The sequence below is a fragment of the Meleagris gallopavo genome, chromosome 5 (assembly GCF_905368555.1).
Source record: "Meleagris gallopavo chromosome 5, MGAL_WU_HG_1.1, whole genome shotgun sequence".
Classification (NCBI taxonomy): domain Eukaryota; kingdom Metazoa; phylum Chordata; class Aves; order Galliformes; family Phasianidae; genus Meleagris; species Meleagris gallopavo.
In genome coordinates this window covers 14,634,139-14,655,762 of record NC_139408.1, presented here as the reverse complement: position 1 = coordinate 14,655,762, position 21,624 = coordinate 14,634,139, and the positions used below count along the sequence as shown (strand labels likewise).

Below are 21,624 nucleotides of genomic sequence, written 5' to 3'. Positions count from 1 at the left end.
TGTCTTTTCTTAAAAGTGTAAAAATATAAAGAGGATCCAAATTCTTTTTGCGTATATTGAAATTACATTTTCATTTTCCAGGTACCTTTTGGTTTTGTTGTTCTTTCTTGCTTTTTTTTTTCCTGCCAACAAATCTAAACTTAGACAGTATATCTCTCTGCTATTAAAAGTGAAAGATATGAACTGAATACTGCTAGCGCGCTGAAGAGCATATCCATATCCACTGGCACACCTATTGGATACAAATCACTGCACAAACACAATAATTAGTAAGAAGATAATATTTAGAATTGCTAAATTCGTTTTCTGTACATGTGAACAACTAAGTCAAACTAAATAATTTTAGAAAAGACACAACCCTATTATAGAAGAAGGGTTCTGCCTTATGTGCTTAAAGACAAGCATTATCTATAATAGGTGAAATTGTGCCCAGAGACTCAGAAAGCCTTTCTTATGTGCTACTTTTATGACAATTCTTTTCACTCCATGGCAACAAGTCATTAAGCTCCACAACTGCTTTGCTCTTGTTCTCCTGGACGTTTTCGCCACACATTATGGGTTAACACCACAATAGGAAGTCCCCCTGCAAGTTACTTTGATTTCAAAAGTTATGACATATTTATGCTCACATATAGTACTAAGACTATTCAGTGCAACATGAATCAAGCAATCAAACTCAAAGAATTTCTTACTAACTTAAGTAGCACAACTACAAATAAAGCTTTCAATTTTACTGTGTATCAAATAACAAAGTATTTCTTGTCTGAAGCCTGCTGCCTACGTAGGAATACTCACCCTGCTGCAACTGCTGGAGGTATGACTAGTATGAGTTTTAGTTGTGCTTCATGCAGAGCTTCAGAAAGGTGAATGAGCAAGTGTATCAACTCCCTGAAATATAAACATACTGTTATAGGGACAGACAGAAAACTAGTGTTACTGGTTGACAAAAGCAAGATTACCAGTAACTGCAGAAATAATTGAAAAGATGCAGCAGGCAAGAGATCCAAACACAATTGCTAGTGGATGATTTTAGCATTTTTAAAAAAAATAATAAATAGACTAATCAAAGATTTACCTTCTTATGAGATTAAAAACACTGAACTGCTGGATGTAGTCTTAATTTTATTGTAACCAGCTATCACCTTAGGGATAAAATGTTTTATTTTAATACAGTTATTCATTGTTAACATGTAAATATGATATATGCTATCAGAGCAGGCTACTCCCTATCCTCTTAATCAGTAAAAAGGATGAAACAGTGGCAGAACCAAATACCGTTCTGAAAGAAGTAGTTGTTGCATAGGTTCAAGTTAATTTTGTGCTACAGAAAAGTGAGAATTCATACAGGCTTTCCCAGCAAGACGTGCAATCTTCAATGTGCATTTGAGGCCTGCTTTTAGAAACACTTCTGATGCTGTTTCAAGTGGTTTTTGTTTCTTAATACATTTGTTTCCCAACACTTTACTGTATAACCACAAAATAAATGCCTGGAAATGCCATTTCTGAAAGGATCATCTCCTATATGCATTAAAAACTTTTCTGAAAAGTTGATTTTCCCCATCCTAATTTCAATAGGAAAATAAGCTCCAAAATTTTCTTCACATAACCTATTTTGAGATCTTCCTTTCAAGAGGTGATATGAATAGGAAATCCTTCAAAAGAGACGAGAAACAAGAAAACTTGTTACTTTTATCTAAAGAGTCCAATGAGACACTCAATTCATGCCATAAATAAGGCCATCCTGTGTGCCTCCAAGTCATTTCATTCCTTATAACATCAACTTCTATATTTACCTGCCAGCAGAGATCCAAAAATGCAGACAGAAGGATATCAGCAGTGAATTCTAGATCTGTTCAGAGCTATGCTTAAGCTTGAACTGAGTAAAAAGCAACTTCACAACCCATTCCAGCAGATGGCAAGTATTAGAGCAGGGTATACACAGGAGGTCATCTAAGTTGTTTGCTCCACTTACCAAACTGGATTAGACTAGAACTTTCACAAACTACTTCCAGTACTGCAGTGCCCCATCAAGGTAGCATTATCCCAGAGATATTGTTCTAAAATCACTGATCTTTCTTTTAATCATCTACTGAGGTAAAGATGCTTGACTTGTGCAATGTAGACGCTATTCAAAAGTAATCAAGAAGTTTTATTTCCACTGAAACAGTTTAAGAAACAGCTTAATGCCAGATGAAATCCTAAGGGTGCTACAAAAAACCATTACTCTTAAATTCTAACAACAAAAAGTTTTATCACTTTCCCAATACAATCAGTGTTTTGTGGTTACAATCTGAGTTTGGCTGTGCCAAACAACTCTCACGCAGTGGAGAATCAGCATTTAGTCTACCTGCAGCATGTACTTCTATTCTTCTACTGCGAAATAACAGCTTTGCGTTCCATTCTTTACCACACACGTTCCATATTAAGAGTGTCACTATTCAGACAAACCAATTAAGCACGGAGGGATCCTTTTCCAGAGAAAGCATTCAAAAAATTACAACACGAAACTAAACAGACTCTTCTTGACTCCCACCATATGCATCACAGTGTGCCCACATGACATAGTCTTACTGAAAACTATAACCAGTGTTAAAACTAGCTAAGCCCTTTTTCCTCCAGATTTTTGTCTCATGGCTAAATGACCTTTTAACTAATTATACTTGAAGTAGTATGAATGTACCCTTTATTAGATGTCAGAGAAGCTACTTATAAAATAAACTTGATTGAAATCAGTTTCTCTGGTATTGAGATTATCCTGTGCTCTTCATCAGCAGGATCTCTCTTCTCTTTCTGAATGCCTCTGTTAACTTGTATGACCTCTGAACTGCACAAAATATTTTCTGACTAAATTGGAAAGGCATACAGTGTAGGCAACCCTGGCATATAGCAATCCTGCAACTGTGAATGAAGGACAGATTTGTGGCCTGATACAGGACCAATAGAAAGTCAGAATTGCTGTCTTATTTTGTAGAAAGCACAAAGCACACTAACTAAAAAACAAACCCCACTCAAATAGCTTCCATTTCCTCTCCCCCTAACAAATCTAAACAATATAGCCTTGGCCAGAAATAAAAATAAAAAAATAAAAAATAATAATAATAAAAAAAAAAGCTTCAACTTGGGCCCGTTCAGCGAGTGAAAGTGTAGCAGGATAACTGCAGATTATGACTCAAGAAACCTAGGTGAACATCTACTCACTAACCTGTCAAGCCAGGTCTGAGCTCTGAGATCTTTATTGCAGACCAGATAGGATTAATGGTTATGGCTGAAGACTTCATTTTGGCTAACTTCTATTTGTCATCCAAGACAGACTATATAGACCAAATGTGCACTCTTGCCTCCTCCCCTGAACAGCAATAACAGAGTGCTCATTGATTGTGTGCTACAAATTAAAATTTTGCTGTGCCCCCGCAGTGCTTTCCAGTGTGCTACAATCTTTTCCCATATTGTCACTGGTAATTTTAAAAGGATTGTTGACATTTTAAAAATTATAATGAGGTATGGGTAATTAGGAACAGAATCAGTCTTTCTGAAAAGCCCACATTAAATATTTACCGGAGACTTCACCCTTATCAAATTTTACTTCATAGCAGTAACTAAGACACTGGCAGTTTTAAGACCATCATGAGCTAATTAAGGTCTGCTTCAATCCTATGCTATCAGGCCTTCTATTATCCCTACTTTTTGGAAGGTTGGTTGCTTTGTTTTTTGTTGGTAATTTTTTTTTTTTTTTTTTTAATGTTCCCAATTTCAAAGTATTTTGTCCCTTACAAAGTATGGAGATTTCCTTCACCCAAGGTTTGAGGAAGAGTTATTTTTTCAGAACTCACTTTTTCCAATACTGTCAGTCCATTGTGTTTGGAACATTTTGTAACAGTTCACTTCAGTGCATAAAAGTGGGCTGTCAGGCTGTCTGAAAGGCCTTGCAGAAGATACTGCTACATTCTTGTCTTCAGTTACGTGACCCTTCAGAACTCTCCAACTTTCCAACTTCTGCCACTTTCTTTTGTAAGTTAATACTCAGTGCTCCCTGAAATTTATGCCTTGTCAAGAAAATTGGACAGAATAAAGCTGTCTACTTCAAGAAGAAATTGCTCTTTTGTGCCATTTCATTGCCTAGTTAATACCAGAAAACCGGAGTGAATTATGGCAAATCTTTGATTAATAGATTAATTTTTCAGGGACTAACATGAAGGATAGAAGTGCCAGAAGAGGTTTTTGCTCCTATACTCCTACCAACATTAATAAGATGTCTGAAGGTCATCTTCTGCATGATGCCAAGTGCCTACAGCATGTGGTGGGTGAAAAAAAAACAGCGTGTTTTTCAGATTGATCCTGTGTGATGGCAGTGCCATCTGTCAGCTAATGCCAGACAAAGCAGAATAACGTTTTCACCTTCACATATACTATCAGATTCTGGTGAAAAAGGCATGAACGTGCCCACAGTGTAACTGAGGTGTCTGGGGAAAAAAAAAATAAATAAATCCATGCATAATATTAGCAAAAGAGACATTGTCCTGTCTGGCTGTTATAATTAAAACTGAGAAAGCAGAAGTTTTCCTGTTTAGTTCAGAATTTCCACCACATGCATTTCTAACCTGAAATGCCACGGTTTAAATAACTTGGAATATTCTGTTGTAAAATCAATCAAAGTTCTAGATTAAAAAAAAAAAACTTAATTAAGAAGCAGGTTTGAACTGTAAGGGACAGTAAAATATATTACAATTTGAGGTATAATTTGCACAGGACATTTCAGCTGATTTAAGTTTTTGTTTAGAAACTCATTTCCTATGTGTTAGAATCAAGGACATGAAGCTGAGTACTTTTTCACTATGCAATAATTGTCAGCATGAGAGAAAAGAGCATCAGTTAGATTCAGTCATTTATCTCACAAATTTGTCTTCTATCAGTACTCAGGAGCTTCTATTCTCGCAAACCACAGAAAAGAAGTAGGTACCTACAGAGGGTACCTCAAAGCATCTGTACTGGACTTTTACATGAGTCTGAACTGATCAGTGACAGGCTCCTGTAGCGTAGGTCCACACACATCTCAATACAATTCAAGTTCTTCAGATAGAATAGATGGTATTTCAGCAGCTGAATATAAGAATCTAATGCCATTTTATACACCCAGAGGTATACAAAGCATGTATGCAGAATTGTTGGGTAAGCTTCAAGGCATCCAGGGCCCTCATATCCGAAGCAAACAGCCATAAATTAAGTTGATTACATTCTTTAACATAAAGCCAGGCAGCCACATTTAGGCACGTAATTCTGCAAAATTTACACTGTAAGTTGACAAATAAATGTTATATAAAAGAAAATAGCATGAAGGACTGGTATAATTTAAGACTTCACTTCTGCTGAGCATTACAGAGCAGGAAAAAAAAAGCAATCCTAACCCTAAATAAGAATTGTTACAATACTACGTTCTTACTCTTGAAAGCAAACAAGGATTAAGTTAGCTCTGCTTAAGAATATGTAAACAAAAGATACACAGTGAGCCTCAGACCACACTATTTCACTTCTTCTGGAATACCAGCTAGGATAAACAGGAAACAGAAAGCTCTTTTTATGCAACTAATTATTCCTTGCAGGAGGAAATCTCATCTGTTTCTGATGTTGAAGTGAAAACAAAAAAAAAAAAAAAGCAAGATTTTTCTAGAAACATGCAAAGAGCTGAAAGGAAAGTATATAAATTTGCCTGTTCTTAAAAATTCTCAGTGATTACAGGTTCTCAAAGATGCTGGTGAGAGACCTTGCAGGCTATAGAAACCTTGCACAGTGCGAGCACTGTTACTGTTACCTCGGTATATAAAGATGCAGTGGCTAGAACAAATGTTATCAGGATGTTATCAGGCTTTTGAATTCCACTAAAGTTCAGGCTCAGCTAGTAAAAGGAAAAGGGAAAAAAAAAAAAAGGAAAAAAAAGGTATCTCATAGAAACACTGATCTGAATCAGGAAAGCCTAACTATGTACCTAACAGTTAGTATCAATACCTCATATGGAGCACACGCAATTTCTATTCTATCAAGGCTTTACATGTCTGAAGATTAAATGGTCATCTCTGTCTTGATACATTCCTGTCAATTGTCCCCAGCTCTTCTACTGTTACGAATGTGCTTTATTACTGATGTTTATCACTTTGGAAAAACAGACACGGATCATGTATGAATCATGTTGCAATACTGCCACTCTGTGGGCTGAAGATGTGATTGCTCTACCCTTTCCTAGCAGGGATGAGCAAAGCAAAGGGTGGCTAATCCATGCTTACCGATTTATCAGGACTAATTCTACTCTGCTATTCAAAGGCAAATTAATTGATCTCAAAGTAAAAGCACTTATTCAGAATGCTTGTCACTGCTTGGCTTCTCAGAGACATTCTGCAACTTAATCACCTCAACCACATCTAGGGCAGTGGTGGGTAAACACACAAGTGGGCTTACAGCTAAGCACTTAAATCAAAACTGGTGTTGAAGAGACACCAAAAAAAAAAAAAAAGTTTATAATCTTTATTTATACTCAGGTTTTTCTGCCAAACATTTTCTTTCAGACTTATGGTTAGGACAATCTTGAAGTCTTGCTTGCTTGCAGCCATGTCTAATCTAACATTACTGACTCAGAACACATGAGCAGTCACTGTTCTGCTCCTTGAGAGTCACCTCTTCCCATTCCTGTTTAGCAGTAACTGAAAGACGTTGAATATGTAGTAAGCAGTACCTCTACACTTTGCCTAAATAGCATTCTGGCTCTGAAGGCTAGAGCAACTACACTGTACCTCCCCTAGAAGGGCCAGTTTTTACTACAGGAGATGGGACACTGCTGGAACATAAACTCAACTCAGAGTTAAATAAAAACACATTTTATACTTGTTTGCCATTTGCAATACAGTACTTGCTGTTAGCTTGCTTACATTAGCTTTCAGCGAGCCTTAAATTTACTGTAATGCAGTCTGACTTACATTTAAAGTTAACCTATAGGGAAACATCAGATTTACTGAATAACAGTAGATAAACTGACCTCTATACCCAACTTCTGGCTTGCAGTTACTATTTACTTAAACCATTTTGTTGCCTGTCTTAGTAAGAGACTGCAATAGATCTGAAGCTCAGTAAAGAGATCCATCATCAAGAACAACCCGGCAAATTAGCTAATTACAAGGAAGAGCATCTCATTTAAGCTTCATTCATCCAACTGTAAATGGTGGAGCCCCTGACAAGGCTACAAAGTTCAGTCTTTGTTCCTAGAGAATTGATTTTATAGGGGAATGATAGGAGTCCCTTACTAGCACACACTGTTCATACCATCAGCCAATATCCTTTGCCCTAAACTGAATAACCTGGAGGATCCTTTCAGAAAGGTGAAAGTCTATCGTAACAAAGTCTGCATTCTATAGAAATCTCTTTATTTTCCCACAGACATTTTAAGCAGTGGAGAGATAATAGGAGTACTATGTTTTAGGGAATGGATGCCTGAATTTCCTGAGGCAACTAATCCAAAATTTTGAGTATGCTGCACTGAATCAGTCATTTCACCACACGTTCTGCCTTTTTCTTCTGAAGTTCAGAATTTGCTTTACCTATAGTCTATCCAAAGCATTGAGGTAGCCAAGGGGCTTTTGCTCAAGGAAAATAGATTAGAACGTATCAGGAAACAGCTTAATACAGGTAGACCCTTCAGTTTTTACAAATGCAACAAATTCAGTCTCTGTGAAACTTCATAGTAGAGTTACCAAAAGGTAGTTCAGCTACTCTAAGGTTCTAAAACTGCTGTGCTTGCAAAAACTGGAAGCCCGTTTCTCCATAGATTTGCTTCAGGTTGGGGATTTTCATTCTAATTTCAGCACATATAGAAGATCTTAATATAAAATCCAGGAAGATTTCCTAATTAATTCAAAGTCAGTGCTATTTATCCAGTAACACAGGATGAGTGTGACAATAAAGGCCAATGCCAGCACCTGAGTACACATACAGTTGAGTTACTCTCTTCATCCTTGTCCAACAGTAACATCTCGCATAACTGAAATTTAAAGGGTACTGTGGTCTGCTAATTGCACTATGAATATTAATATGTAACCTTTGAGTTCACGTAGAATAGTTTTAAGACAAGTGGAACAATCTTCAGTTGACCTCGAGTTAAGTGTATTTATTTATAGAAAATGACAAATTCAAGTCAACATGGACTAATTAAACTTTAAAAAGATACTGTAAAAGAGGCAATACTTATAATTGTATCCTGAAGATTTATACTTACTTTTGCTTTTGATTTCCCAGCTGACTCCAAACTTCGACTACAAAGCCATTAAAATTTTCATTCTAAAAAAAGAAATTGACAACAATATACACTTCATCACCATGCTTATTCATTATGCCTGCAGAGATAATGCAATATTGAAGCACACAATCAGTTCAGCTGTTCTAGCAGTATTACAGTTTGAGCATGCTTCATATTCTTACAACAGTTTCATCTCAAATGCATCATTTCATGAAGAAGTCAAAGTGAAGCACAAATTGTTTAACTAAAATGCAAAAGTTGAAAAGCTCTATTAGTTATGCATGACTGACTTCTACTCTCACAGGATAAACCAGTATCAGATTGGGAAAAATGCAGCCATTAATGAAATATGGTTGTTAAGCAAATCAATTGAAACACATTTACATGTATATTGGGAAAAAAAGTCATGAGCTGTTGACTCTAAAGATGTAAATACTAAACTGGAAAAGTCATTATTCCAAACATCTCCAAAATTAATCTTTCTTATGAAAATTTGTCTACTGTGATCAAGGATATTGCTGGACTTGAGCACCCTTAGCTTAAGAGGTTAATTGTTACAGAGGACCTAAAATTGATGTAGCAGTTATGAATTTTAAGAAAGTATTCAGTTCACCTCTTCATCCATCTTCCTCTAGAACGCAGATTTATTTACATCTTATAGCAACGGAGAGTATTCTTACTCTGACAGTAATTAGGCAGGTTTTCACAAAACAGCCACTAAGTTGAATGTCTCTAGGGTGCAGTCTGTCCAGTCCTAGAAGCATTGTTCCAAAGCATTAAGCTGAGAGGATGCAAAGGAAGTCTTAGCAAACAGTAACTGTTCCGTAAAGGAAACCCTCTTTTCCCTCCCTGGACTCTTAATTGTTTTATCAGATCTGTACAAAATTATGCAGTAAATGATATCTGGCAAACTATTCTTGATATTAAAAGTGACTCATTATGTCTAGTACACTGAAGCCTGAACATATTTGTGTAATACAGAAAACAGCACTCATTGTACCCAAGATTGTTTTGCAGCCCCTCAAAAAAACCCAACACAATAACTCTAATAACTGTTACTGGCTGTTTTGTTGTCTTTTTTTTTTTTTTTAATAGTAATTAAAGAAATCACTCTGCTCACTAGGTGACCTACATGAGAAGTTTATTAGCTCTCCATTACTGCTTTGATGTTATTCTGTACATCAGCTGGCTGGAACGGGTTTTATCAATTAGAGTTTACAACAGGTGGAAGTGTGCAACTGCCAATGATAACAGGTTTAGGATAATCAGACTTAAGTAGTCTCACTTTAGGCTTTCAGTTAACTGTACTTAAGTATTGCCATATTTCATACATACAGGAATTGGACACATTTTAGAATATATAGTTAAGATTTGCGCCTCATTCATATTTCGAACAGAATTTTATTTTGTAGGATGAAAACTGGAAATGAGAAAATATATTTTATAAAAGCAACCAGAAACCATGTCACATTGTTTCAAAAGCACTGTCGAAGTCTTTTACCTTAGCTAGCAGAACCATACTCTGGGAAAGCTCTTCTATCTCATCTTCGCTGCCAAAAACACTCTCAAAGTCATGGTAAGTCCAGCCATCGAACAAAATTCTAGGCACTATCAAGCAAAGAAGTCAATCAGTAACGAAAATTTAAAAAATTACTATCTACATTGCAACATTTCTGCAAAAACAGAATAGAAGTATAATTCTACAGAAGATACCACCAGGTAAATCACTAAACAATATATCTCATAGCTTGGATTGTTCTGGTTTTTTACTCAAATTTTATCAGCACAGAAAAGTTAACACCATAGAACATTCTTCTTTGTTTTATGATAACTCAAACATTAATTAATAGCTAACTGATGCCAGTTTTAAGAAAAGATGCATTCACTTGACAACTGAAGTTCCACTTAGGAAGGTCTTAAAAGAACACCAAAATGAAACAGCAGTCCTTCTGTAAGTTGTGACTCTCTTCTAACACAAGAATAGCAAGGTAGAAAAGTTCACCTCAACCTCTAATTTAGTCTAATTCAGCCCCATATTCAGCTTTTTTGCACCTTTCAAGAGCCTATGACAAATCTTAATTTTGGAAAAAAATCAGGTGCTTGAGGGTACTTCTCACTCTCTTTTTCCCCCTCCACCAACAACACATTTAAGACATTGAAAATGTAGTCAGACAAGAGTGATGAAATCTGCTGTTGGAACAGCTGAAAATCATGCATGCTGGAAATGCCATACAAAACTATGTCTAAGCCCTTTTTAACTATCAAGTATTTTAGAAGAGTCCAAAGAGATTTCAGGGGTTTTACCACCTGGCAGCTGAAGTAATTTAGAATAGCTCACTGAGCATTCAATTTTTCTACCTGTTTCATGTTTCATACAACCTTGTGAAGCAAGAAGAGCTTTACTAGTTTCAGGGCCTCAACTTACTCTTGTTACAGACAAAAGAAAGAAGTTTAGCACAGTTTTATCAGTGTAGCAATGTTTGCCATTTTCCCTTCAGACACATTGTGGCAGATCCCTTGAGGTCTCTGCTTCAAGGGTAGAAGCAAGCAGTGCAGGAAAAGACTGACGGCTGACTCAGATTTAGATTTCTTTTCTCGTTTATAAAAAGAGTGGAATCCCTGAGCAACAAGTTTGAAGATTATTCCCCAGGTAAGCACATCATTATAATGCAGAGTACCCTTCCAAAGAGGACCCAGTGGCCATGAGTTTAAGAGACAAGACACCAAGGTAAAACATTCGGGCACCAACAGAATCTACACTTCAGTTCTTACTTATCTATAGTTAACTGCTTATCATTTTCTTTTTGGACACCTCTTTTCATACATGCTAATCTCCCTTCTCTCCAATACACATGGAACACAGTTGTCTTTTGCTCTGCTAGCAGCAAAAGAAAATTGACAAAAACAACACATAAAACATAGGCTCACCTATTTTGATGTTTTTGGAGTTTTTTCTGACATCTTTCATCCAGCCTGTCAAACATTACCAAGAAAACAGCTCTTAAAACATAAACGTATTGACAAGGACAACATATTTTGAAGCACTCTTCAACTAATGTAGCAAAGTTTAGTTATATCAGTTTCCTTGCTACAGACTACTGGCTCATAAGCAACGCAGAGGAACCAGCCTCTGATACACAAAAATTGAAGCTATTCACCTCCACCACAGCATAACTCACAATTACAACAATCTTGCAAGAGTCCTTCCCAGCCCCTTCTCCTTGCTGCTTATAGTTCTGTTTCATCACGGAAAACATCTCATTGCTTACTGACAACAGCAGCTGTGTAGTCCTGGGAAGAATATGATTTTTCGTTTCTTTTTTTTAGTTAGCTGGGTTTTTAAGTCTGGTTGTTTTTTTAAATTCAGTTGGTACTTCCTAGTGTCCCATCCATTCCTTCTCGGTAGTCACTGCATTACAGTTAATTTGTCAGTAAGCACTAACATGGGAAAAACAATCTTTAGAGCTCTTTAAAATGGCATTTTACAGACATGTTTCAATCAAGTTCAAAACCAAACTAATTATTTAGTAAGAGCATACTATATGAATTCTGAATCTGCTGCAAGTTCCTTGACAGTGGAGAAAATTTTCTCTTCAGATTAAATTCATATTTCACTTCCAGAACAAACTCACTCACAGGGGTTCTTAGTTTATTTGTATGGGTTGTTTTTTCGTTTTTTTGCAAGGGCAGAAGGAATAAAAAAAGATAAATAACTGCACAGTGCAAACACAAAGGTCTATTTCTATCTGTAGAGATTCTTTGTCTCTTCCTTTTTTAAAGGGGGCTTTGTAGATAGCCTGCTGTCTTTCTACTTATTATCTGGACATAAACTACATGTATTTGTGGAAGCAACTGAGAACAGAAAAGTTCACTGTGTAAAAATCTTTCTAAAACTAGTGGATGAAATTACTTGACAGTGAGAGGCAGTGTGAAAAACGCACGTGCGTGTATTAACTACTCATCAGTCTGCAACAAGAACAGTGATCCCATTTGTAATCCATATTCAAATAAAAAGGAAATCAAACCTTTATCTACATCGTGGAGCCCGGTGAACTGGAATCTCTCCTTGCCTCTCCTTCTCACTTGTAACCAGACTGGTGAGATTAATGTAAATTTATTTCCAAATATTTTAGCAATGTCATAGCCGTGGCTGTTCCACTTGCAAAAGAAAGGAGAGAAAGAAGAGTGAGAGATTGACAAGCAAGACATACAGACCACTTTGATTTTGATCAATAAAAACTCTTTACCACAAATGTACTCACTTGCTAAATCTCTGCTAGTTTCAGAAAACCTTCTGTAGCTTTATTTTTGCTTAAATAATAAAGCACTTATAACACTTTCATAGCTACATGAATGCCAATGTTCAGTTTATGCAAATTCAACTTAACTGGAGGAATTAGCATTTAGATTCAACAGAGATTTGAATGTACAAGGTCTGCACTTATGTTCAACAGAACTTGAGAAAGCCTATTTCTGTTCTAAGCAGTGCAAAAAAACAAAACAAGAGGCATTCTCTAAACAAAAGGAAGTAACATTTATTATTCAAGAGAAGATGCTTTGAACAGTAAGACTGGGTAACAAGATATCAGCTTGACAGCAGGATAAAATTTTTACTATTTACTTAGAAGGTTCAAGTTGGTAGCTGCATAATATAAGGATACTTAGTAGTATTCCTCATCTGAAAATACTGCAATTTTACATGGCTCATTCAAGAACAAAAAAAAATACAACTGTTTTATTGGTGAGAAAAATAGTATGACCTAGATATCCTACAAGAGATGGGTAGAACACGAGTTTGAGACCACCTGAATCTTGAATAATCCTTTGAATATCTGACTGCAGACTAGAAGTTCCAAATACTACAAAAATATTTTTATAGCAAGGATGCAAGAGGCAAGATTAGTACCGTTCACTGCACATTCATTCAAAGCACCAATTTTATTTGATTTATTAACTCACAGGAGTAATATATCCCAGAACATCTCCTGAGAAGTGTCTTTCTTTCATCTTCTTAGAGCAGTAGCTTCTGTGTTCCAGTATAATGTCCTTTGCCTTTGGATCTATAACTACCAGTCCCCGGTCCTGCACATTCTTATCAGAATGCAGTGTCTGGGGGAAGACAACAGGTTTTATAAGCAGCCATTTTCAAAAGCAACAGGCCTCAAAAAGAAAACAACAACATTAAACTCCGAGTACTCTTTTTAAATCATGTGAAATAGTTTGATTTAAAAAGCAAATAAGAAAGAGTTGGGAAATGATTTGTCATCACCAGTAATCTTACTTCGATTATAAGGAAAAGAAAAGGGAAAAAAATCATTCAGCACATCTGATGACTGGTACGTTCATAACATAAAGAGCAATTCTGCAAGAAGTTTTAAACTGCTGAACTGCATGTTTAACAACAGACTGGGGATCTGGGATAATCCCTGGCCATTGGACACATTTTAACATTAGCACTTACTAAGCCACAGTCTAGCACAATTAAACATGAAAATAATGCAAAAGCAGGAAAAAAAAAAGGCACCTCTTACCTACTATTAATGGCCAATCCTGAAAATCCAAACAAGAAATTCAACACCTAATCATTTGTAAAATTGAAAAACTAAAGATCCAGTTCATACCTTGCTGTTTTAGACTTGCATTAATCAGGATATCCTAGGTGGGATATCAATTTCATGTCTTGCTAAACACAGCCACTTAATCTCAGCTGCTACAAATTCTACAGTACTTGACAACAGCCTTTGTACTAGTTGTCAAGATCTGTTCAAAATAATGCCTTTATGTTTTCTTCTGCACTCTAGTCCCTGCTTTCTGGCTACTGCCAAACCAAGTTGGTGAAGAGCTCTTAACCAAGATTTCAAAGAAGACTTTTAAACTGGACATATTTTAGGTTAAGTATACTGCACTGTAGTCACAGCGAAAGTTCCAAACACCTTTGTTATAGAAGATCTTCTTGAACTACAACAGCACGGTAGACTTAGCAGTAAGTCAGAAGGCCAATAAAGCCCACACACTAAGAAAGTGTGCACAGTGAGCACACAGAAACAGGGTAAGGCAGGTCTCAACATTCTGTATTGCCTTTGCACCTAGTAGTTTTAGCAGCGTATTAGATTTTCTTCCTGGTAGACACTGAGCAAGCAATATAGACAATGAGAAACATATCTGCATAATGAAGGATTACCAATAATTTGAGGGACAAGATTTTGAATAGATCAACTGTCTCCTTTTTTTTTTTTTTTTAAAGAGTGCTTTGCAACATGAAGTACATAAATTTGCTATATATGCACTGATAAATACACTTCCATGCATACCTTTTCTCCTGCACTGTTGTGCATTCTTATAGTTTCGAAAGAAAGGAAACAAGAACATGCTCAGCAAGTTAAGAGAGACTTTAGCACGTTGAATCATCTTCTCAAATTGCTATGGGACTCTGAATAACTTTTGCCTTCAAAGAAAACACTGGCTTGCAAGTTCTTCAAACTCTTCTTTCAGAACACAGCTTTCCCATTGGCAGCGCTGAGAACATCTCCACCACCTCTAAATGACCTGGGGCTCTTGGCCAACACTACTGCTCCCTCAACTCCCAACACAGGGATGGAGGTATGCTTTCTTTACATGCAGAAGGGGACAAAAAGTTCTTGCTTCTATAGCAATCTTATGCAGTTTCCATTGGAGCTGAAAGCTCCAGAAGTCTACCTTGTATTGGTTAAAGGAGTGAAGCATTTGCGACACTCAGAAAAGATGAATGAAAGGACAATTTCACATAGTTTAATTTGAGAATAAGCTTCAATAGAAATGTACAGTCGATTTCAACACTTTTTTTTTTTTTTTGAAAGAATGAGAATACCCTTACCATTTCTCAAAGTTGAGTTATATCACTGCACATGTTAAATAAGACGAGCGTTTCAATTATTTAGCTTACCTTTTCTTCCAGTTTTTTTGTAGCAGCTTTCTTTGCGTCTGTTTTCGACAAGGTGCCTTCAGCTAGCCAGCAAATCACGGTTAAAGAAAGTGAAACACAGAGAAACCTCATAGTGTTTCTCCCGGTGTCAAGTTTTTCTTGTCCCAGAAATATAAGGGTTCAAATCTCTGCAAACAGAAGAGCATAACTGTTTAAGAGAAATTGAGTTTTCCTGTCTAAGAAACATCAATTCTTTGTCTCATCTTCTGCCCTGTAGATTAAGACTTATTAATGCAGCTGTTTAATAATACCTTCGGCTGGGCAGCAATATAGCAGAGTACTTTAAGAGACCCTCAAATGTGGGATCCTTGCAGCTTTTCTTTTAAATAATTCCTAAAGAAATACAAGGTTTTGCAGCTGAAATTGTGATAACTGCCTGCTGCCCAGAGCAGCACAGCCTTGCCTTTTCTATAGCACATAAGAGATACCACTGATCGTGCATAATTCAGTTAACAAGACACAGGTTAAATAAGGAACAGAAAAAAATATTGCCATGTGCTTATATGTATATCCCTTTATCACAACAAGCAAGAACTTAATGAATTTAATGAATTTAATGAATTCACCAAGTTGGTGATACAAAGAGAACTGAAAAAACTTTGATAGTTTGCTCCAAATATATATATTGAGAATTAATAGAGAACAGTTCAATTCAGTGCTATTTATCTGTCACAACTTAGTTCTGTCAGGAGAAAGATTTTACAAAAAAAATTCAAATATAGACAGAGACAGTTTTTTAGCCTTTCCCCATTCATGAGTTTCATGGTTTTTCAGATCCATGAAGTGGGTAAGATGAAAAAAGAAAGAGAATACTCGGCATTAGTGGAAGCGGAGCAGAGGAAATGGAGGGAAGTAATGTGCTGCTAATTCTAGATGTCCTAGGATCACAATGGGATTTTCTTTAGTGTATAATAAATCAGTTGCTCAAGACACATATCTGGCTGCTTCTCACAATACTGAGATCCTAATGGAGAAGGATAAATGTTAGCTTTCCCATAACTGTCCGAAGTTTTGTCAAATGTAACCCCTTGCTCTAAATTAAAACAAAACAAATTTTTCTATATGACTCAAAGAACTAACTTTTCTGCCACTCACTCTGAAGACTTATTAAATCATTTCTTCAAGCTATATTTACAAGACTTGTTCTGTTGCTAGCCATGAGGTCAATCCTAGTAACACTGAGATGAGATTAACAACACGTATCTGGACAAGGTTGGTTTAGCAGTGAGTTGCTGAAAAGTGGAGAAAGAGATCTTGCAGGAGTTGGGCATCCTGCACTAAAACAGAGGCAAGAATGTGACTAGCTAACAAAGCAGGAGAGTGATGGCAGAAAAAGTGCTTGAAAAAAATATAATGTCACTAGCACCAAAGAAAAGACATCTTCAAAGCCCTTGTGTACAAAATTACTTGAAGACTTTAATCAAGTCTTTAAAAGAATGCAAAAGTAAAAGCAGCAAGTCATCTAATATCTCCTGGATCCAGAGGGCAAGGCAAAAGTTAAATCAGGTATACCACTTTACATTTCACTATCATTAGTAGCTACGGTGTTGCTCTTCTTCTTTGCCTCCAAGGTTGCTAGTACTCTTGTTTCCAACATCCAAAAAGATTAGACAAAGGAAGCTGCTCTTGATAGCATCTACTCTGTTCCATCAAGCTTAGCAGGATCTATAAACTATTACAGATGGGAGCAGTTGAGAGCCTGAACAATCAATGCAAAATCTTAATAATTTGGACAGGATATCGATTCTTCCAGAAGCTGGTATATATTGATTTGGAGGTGTTTGATTTCACTTTCAGAAGCAATTAGTAACAGCGTTCACACTCCTAGAAAGAAGTTAGTGTTTAACAGCTGAAGCACACAAGTTAAAAAACCACCATTGAACTCCAATTAGAAATTGAAATGTGTTCATTTCCTTGATCATATCTATCTAGCAATTACTGTAAGCCAATATCCATTCCTGGATCTATAGAAAGTGCAGAGCCTGTAGCAACATTTTCTGCTAGTGACATTCCAATACTGACTCTTAGTAGGAACTTTATTTTATTAACTTCATCTTTAGCAACACAGTGGAATTGCCAGGTCACTGTGCCAATAGTTGAACAGTAAGTGAGATGACGTGGCTAACCCAGGGAGCTCAGGTGCAAGTAATGCACCTGAGTGACCAGAAGAGGTGGAGCCAGGATCCACCCCTCCTCACTCTCATTTAAGGGTTGGCAGCCAAGGGAGCAGTATCTCTCTGGATAGACTATGTTTCCCTGCAGCTGTTACTGCTTATTGGAAGGGGTGAGTCAGTTTTCCTTCTTTATTACCTGCTATTGTTCCACAGTACATGTACCTCGTTTGAAGGCGCTGTCATCATTTTCTTTTGCCATACAAACAGTATCAGCAAAAATCAAGCACAAAGATGGATCATTTTAGTATCTAAATATGAATAAATCAAGCTTTAAATAATCTACATGAAAACTAAAAGCACAAATTTTGCAAGCTTTTCAAAACTAGATGCCCATCAAGTCTTTCCTCTAGCAAGCCTCCCTTCAACATTTTAATATCCTCATATTAACTAAACTAAAGAGTTTTGTTTCTTATCTTTTGTATTGCAACATGCAAGGAAAATTGAGGTTTAAGATTTGAGACATTTTTTTGACATGCTGATCTGAGGCCTTGGTGTCTCCCAAAGCCAGGTGACAGCCCCTGCTTAATGAGTCTCCCTGGGTAACACAGCCAGATATTTTAAATGCTGTTTTATTTAAAAGAAATAGAGAGGCTAGCATAGACTTATGTTGTCCAAAAGAAGCAGTCAAAAACCATAATCTTGGAGGTTTGCTCAGTAACTATTTAGAAACTATCCCGGACAATGTGATCTAGCTGTGGATGTCCCTGTTTGTTGTGGAGGAGCTGGACTAAATGGCTTTTAGTGGTCCCTTCCAAACCTAAGGGTTCTGTGAAATCAGAGTGAATGCTTATACGACACTTCTGAAAGAGGAAGCGGGTTCAAACTGCTGTGCTCTGATATGCAACCGTTTTAGTAAACGAAGCCCAAGCTACAAACTGTTGAGCTGCTGAGGGGGGAGGAAACAGTGAACCAAAGCCAACAGAAGCTAAATTCAGGGGCGAAAATAAACCTGTTTCTAAGCTGTGTTAAAAAGCATTCCCCTACTCTTCTAAGCTGCTCTGTTTTAACACTAAAAATTGCCTCCTGTACTCTGGAGATGCCAAAGCTTTCTCTTTTCCATCAGAACCCGCCTGCAGGCCAGCATAACCCTGCGGGCTCAGTCTGAGCGTGCCCCGCGGCCTACCTACCCCGGGCCAGCCCCCGCAGGGCCGCCAGGGTGCTTCTGTCATCCATATCACCGCATCCCAGCCACGGGGCAGGCCGATATACCCTAAACGGACAGGACGCCGCACCACCGCCCGCCTCCTTCCCTCCCCCGAGAGCGCCGCTGCCGCCTCCAGGCAGCGCCGGCCCGCGGCCACCACCTACCGCCCGCCGTCGCCTCGGAAATGGAGGCGGGCGGTGCCGCCCCTGCGCCTGATGGGAGGCGCTGAGGCGGGCGACTGAGAGTGGGTCGCGCTGTCATGGCGGCAGCTCCGTGTTTAGCTGGGCGTTCCGCGCCCCCTCGTGTGCTTCCTGCTCTGCCGGGTGGAGGTTGCCCGGGTGCTCACCTAGAGAGTTTAGGCCCACCCTTCCCAACAAAAGCCTTTCTAGACCTACTTTTTTTGCCACAGTTCGAACTTGGTGCCATTTCCCAGAAGCGGAACTGAAAGATTTCCTCATCTACCCTTTGCTTTCTCTTGTGTAATCTGTGATCTAAACATAATTCAGCACTGAATCGAACAACAGAAATGTTTTTCTTCTGAACGCAAGACAGTGAACCAGATACAGCGCTGAGTATGTGTGCCCTTCCCCTGTGCCCTGAGTCACGCAGATATAAATTGTAGTGAGGACTTCAGAAGGGAAATCAATGTTCACTTGTGTGCTTGGGTTCTGAATTTTCTATTGCTTTGTAAAATGCTGTTCATCTCTCCCAAGTGTTAGATATTTCCAGGATACATTTCTCAATAGCAGGAAAGACAGAGATAAGACAGGGGTATGAAAAATTAAACTTGTTTCCAGCTATTCTGTAATGAAATCTGTCATTTCCTGTATTGCATTCCTATTATGCTATCCTGTTGACTCTCTTGTACCCTCAGTGGGACTGAACCAAAGGTTTGCTGCAGGTAGCTGGCACTACTTATGCCACCCCTGAAGGAACATGTAGCTGTCTGTACGGGAATCACAGGTCTTCTTAACTCATAGACATAAGGGTACACTGCCAGGTACTGGGGAGTCTCCTCGAAAGACTGATATGCTGCTAAGTAAATCCAAATGATAAGGGGATCTTTATTTAAATTCTGTGTTTTTCTGTACAGTACAATTCCTTTAAAAGAGCACTGCCAGTCACCTGGGGGAGAACAGAAACATGTTCTTTTCCTAGGGAGTAACTGTGCGTACTCAGCAAAGAAAGGTTTGGAAGCAAAAATGGTTTCTCAGCAAGAAATGAAGCCTATAGCTTCATTTGGAAGCCTGCAGCTTAAGGGAAAGATGACTAAGACAACAGCCAGGGAAAAAACCTCCTATGAGCTAGAAGGAGTAATATAGAATTTATTGCAATGCACAAAGTCACTCAGATGGCTGTCAGCACTCTGCCAGCAAGCAGGGGGCAAGGTCAGCTTATTTGGAGATCCTTAATTCACCCTTATTTTATCTTGTCCGCTCTCTTTGAGTTTACTCTAAGCTTAACTATTCTATTTTACACTTTTGTACATACATGGTAGAGTGCAAAACTCTTTCAGTCATTGAGTTGCTCGCTGCATGGAAGAGATTTAGAGAAATCCATACCTGAAAATTTAGATAGATTTCATGATAGTGGTGTTATCGTAGCTTTGTTCTTCTTAATCTTAAAAGCAATGTATCTGATATTCTGACATGGCAGAAGGCATTACTGATAAACCTATGCTCTCCATCAATAGATAATGAACTTCAGATGTCAGGTAGATTAACAAGATTGAGTACACTTGTATAGAAACTACAAATTCTGTTTTCTCATTAGCTGTTTTTGCTTCAAGTATGATTAGAATGACCACGAGGAAGAGAAGAAAGCAGTAACTGATGAAGTGAGGGACAAATCTGTCAAAAATAACAAAGGGAAAAGAAGAATTTCCTTCTGTGTAGAAATTCATTACAGAGGTACAAAGAGCTGGCAAAACAGAGCTCTATACCACAGTGTGTGACTTCATATCCTAAGTACAATGCTGTCCAAATTATTCTAGAGTGTGATTTTGGCAGATACTTACATAGGGCTGAAGAGTAGCTGTAGGTGGCAGAATAGCTGTGGAAGTACTAAACACAGCATGGGCAGTAAATCCTGCTGGCTGTTGGATCATTTCTGGTGTTGAAATTCCTCATAATGATATGTAATCACACTCAAAAATCAATCACATTTTGGTTTTAGAAACCAAATAGGAATTGAAACTGCATAGCGCTTAAAGCTCCAGAATAAGAGTTAATCTCTGTCTGTAAAATACCACTCAGCTCTATGTTTTAGGCAGAGAAGAAATGTGATGGAAACTATACTTCCTACAAACAGATAGTCACCAGCTGAAAACAGACAGTTTAATCAAATTAGTTTTATAAAGACCAGAGTAATTTTTCAAAGTCTTTATACCAAATTGTGTTGAAATTCTGAAGAAGATTAAAGCAATTTATGGATGGTACGAGGAAGAGATGAACATCGTGGATTTCTTGGGCATACAACTGTGTGCAAAACACTTTGCACAGTAGGCTTTGCATAGTAGGAATTCTCTTGAGACTATTGCCACCTTTAATGCTGATTTACAGTAATTGAAATCTCTTTAAAAATCATAGTATCTTGAAATGTATGGAACAGATGAAGTCTGATTTGTCACAGACTAGTATTTTGTAGACATTAAACTCAAAGTGGAACATTTTTCTGATATATCAGCTAGTGTGTTTTGTAAGGAGTTATATCTAGTATGTACTCTGCTCTCCAATAATGCCTGGGTTCACATACAGAATTTCTGTCAGGATACATCCAGAGATCATTACAGGCGCTCTCTCTCTCTTTTAACTGGCTATTTATTCACGTAAAATGAGTATCTTCTCCCTACCCTCCGTAATTGGCTAGTGAGTTCTTGATTAAGAGGAAGTAGAGGCACACATGCCAACACATTCACTGTAATTGCACAGGTCTTTGTTGAAGCAAAAAGAAGATAGGGTGTAAGAAAATGCATGGTAGATACTTCTGAGTATCTAGACAGTAGAAGGAGGTGAACGTAAAATAACTACGTAATGCATGGTGTGCACTGAGGAAGTTAGAAATGAAATAA

At 37.6% G+C, this 21,624-nt stretch overlaps 1 protein-coding gene across 11 annotated transcripts in view; it reads right to left on the bottom strand.

The window, feature by feature from the left end:
• CHID1 (chitinase domain containing 1) overlaps positions 1 to 18,869 on the bottom strand; it is a 125,130-nt gene extending 106,261 nt beyond the window's left edge. For 7 of the 11 annotated variants that reach the window (XR_014883429.1, XR_014883430.1, XR_014883435.1 and 4 more), the window contains exons 1-8: positions 18,719 to 18,869; positions 15,198 to 15,364; positions 13,235 to 13,384; positions 12,301 to 12,433; positions 11,204 to 11,248; positions 9,777 to 9,883; positions 8,255 to 8,316; positions 796 to 888 (exon numbers count right to left, since the gene is read on the bottom strand). Coding sequence is in view for 1 of the 11 variants with exons in the window: in XM_085224344.1 (XP_085080470.1) it covers positions 796 to 888; positions 8,255 to 8,316; positions 9,777 to 9,883; positions 11,204 to 11,248; positions 12,301 to 12,433; positions 13,235 to 13,384; positions 15,198 to 15,308 (701 nt within the window). In the remaining 10 variants the exon portion in view is untranslated. Of the gene's footprint in view, positions 1 to 795; positions 889 to 8,254; positions 8,317 to 9,776; positions 9,884 to 11,203; positions 11,249 to 12,300; positions 12,434 to 13,234; positions 13,385 to 15,197; positions 15,365 to 17,546; positions 17,600 to 18,537; positions 18,684 to 18,718 lie in introns of those variants that run through there. The other 4 variants (XR_014883433.1, XR_014883434.1, XR_014883436.1 and 1 more) reach the window with 4 other exon arrangements.
• Positions 18,870 to 21,624: the final 2,755 nt, after the last annotated feature.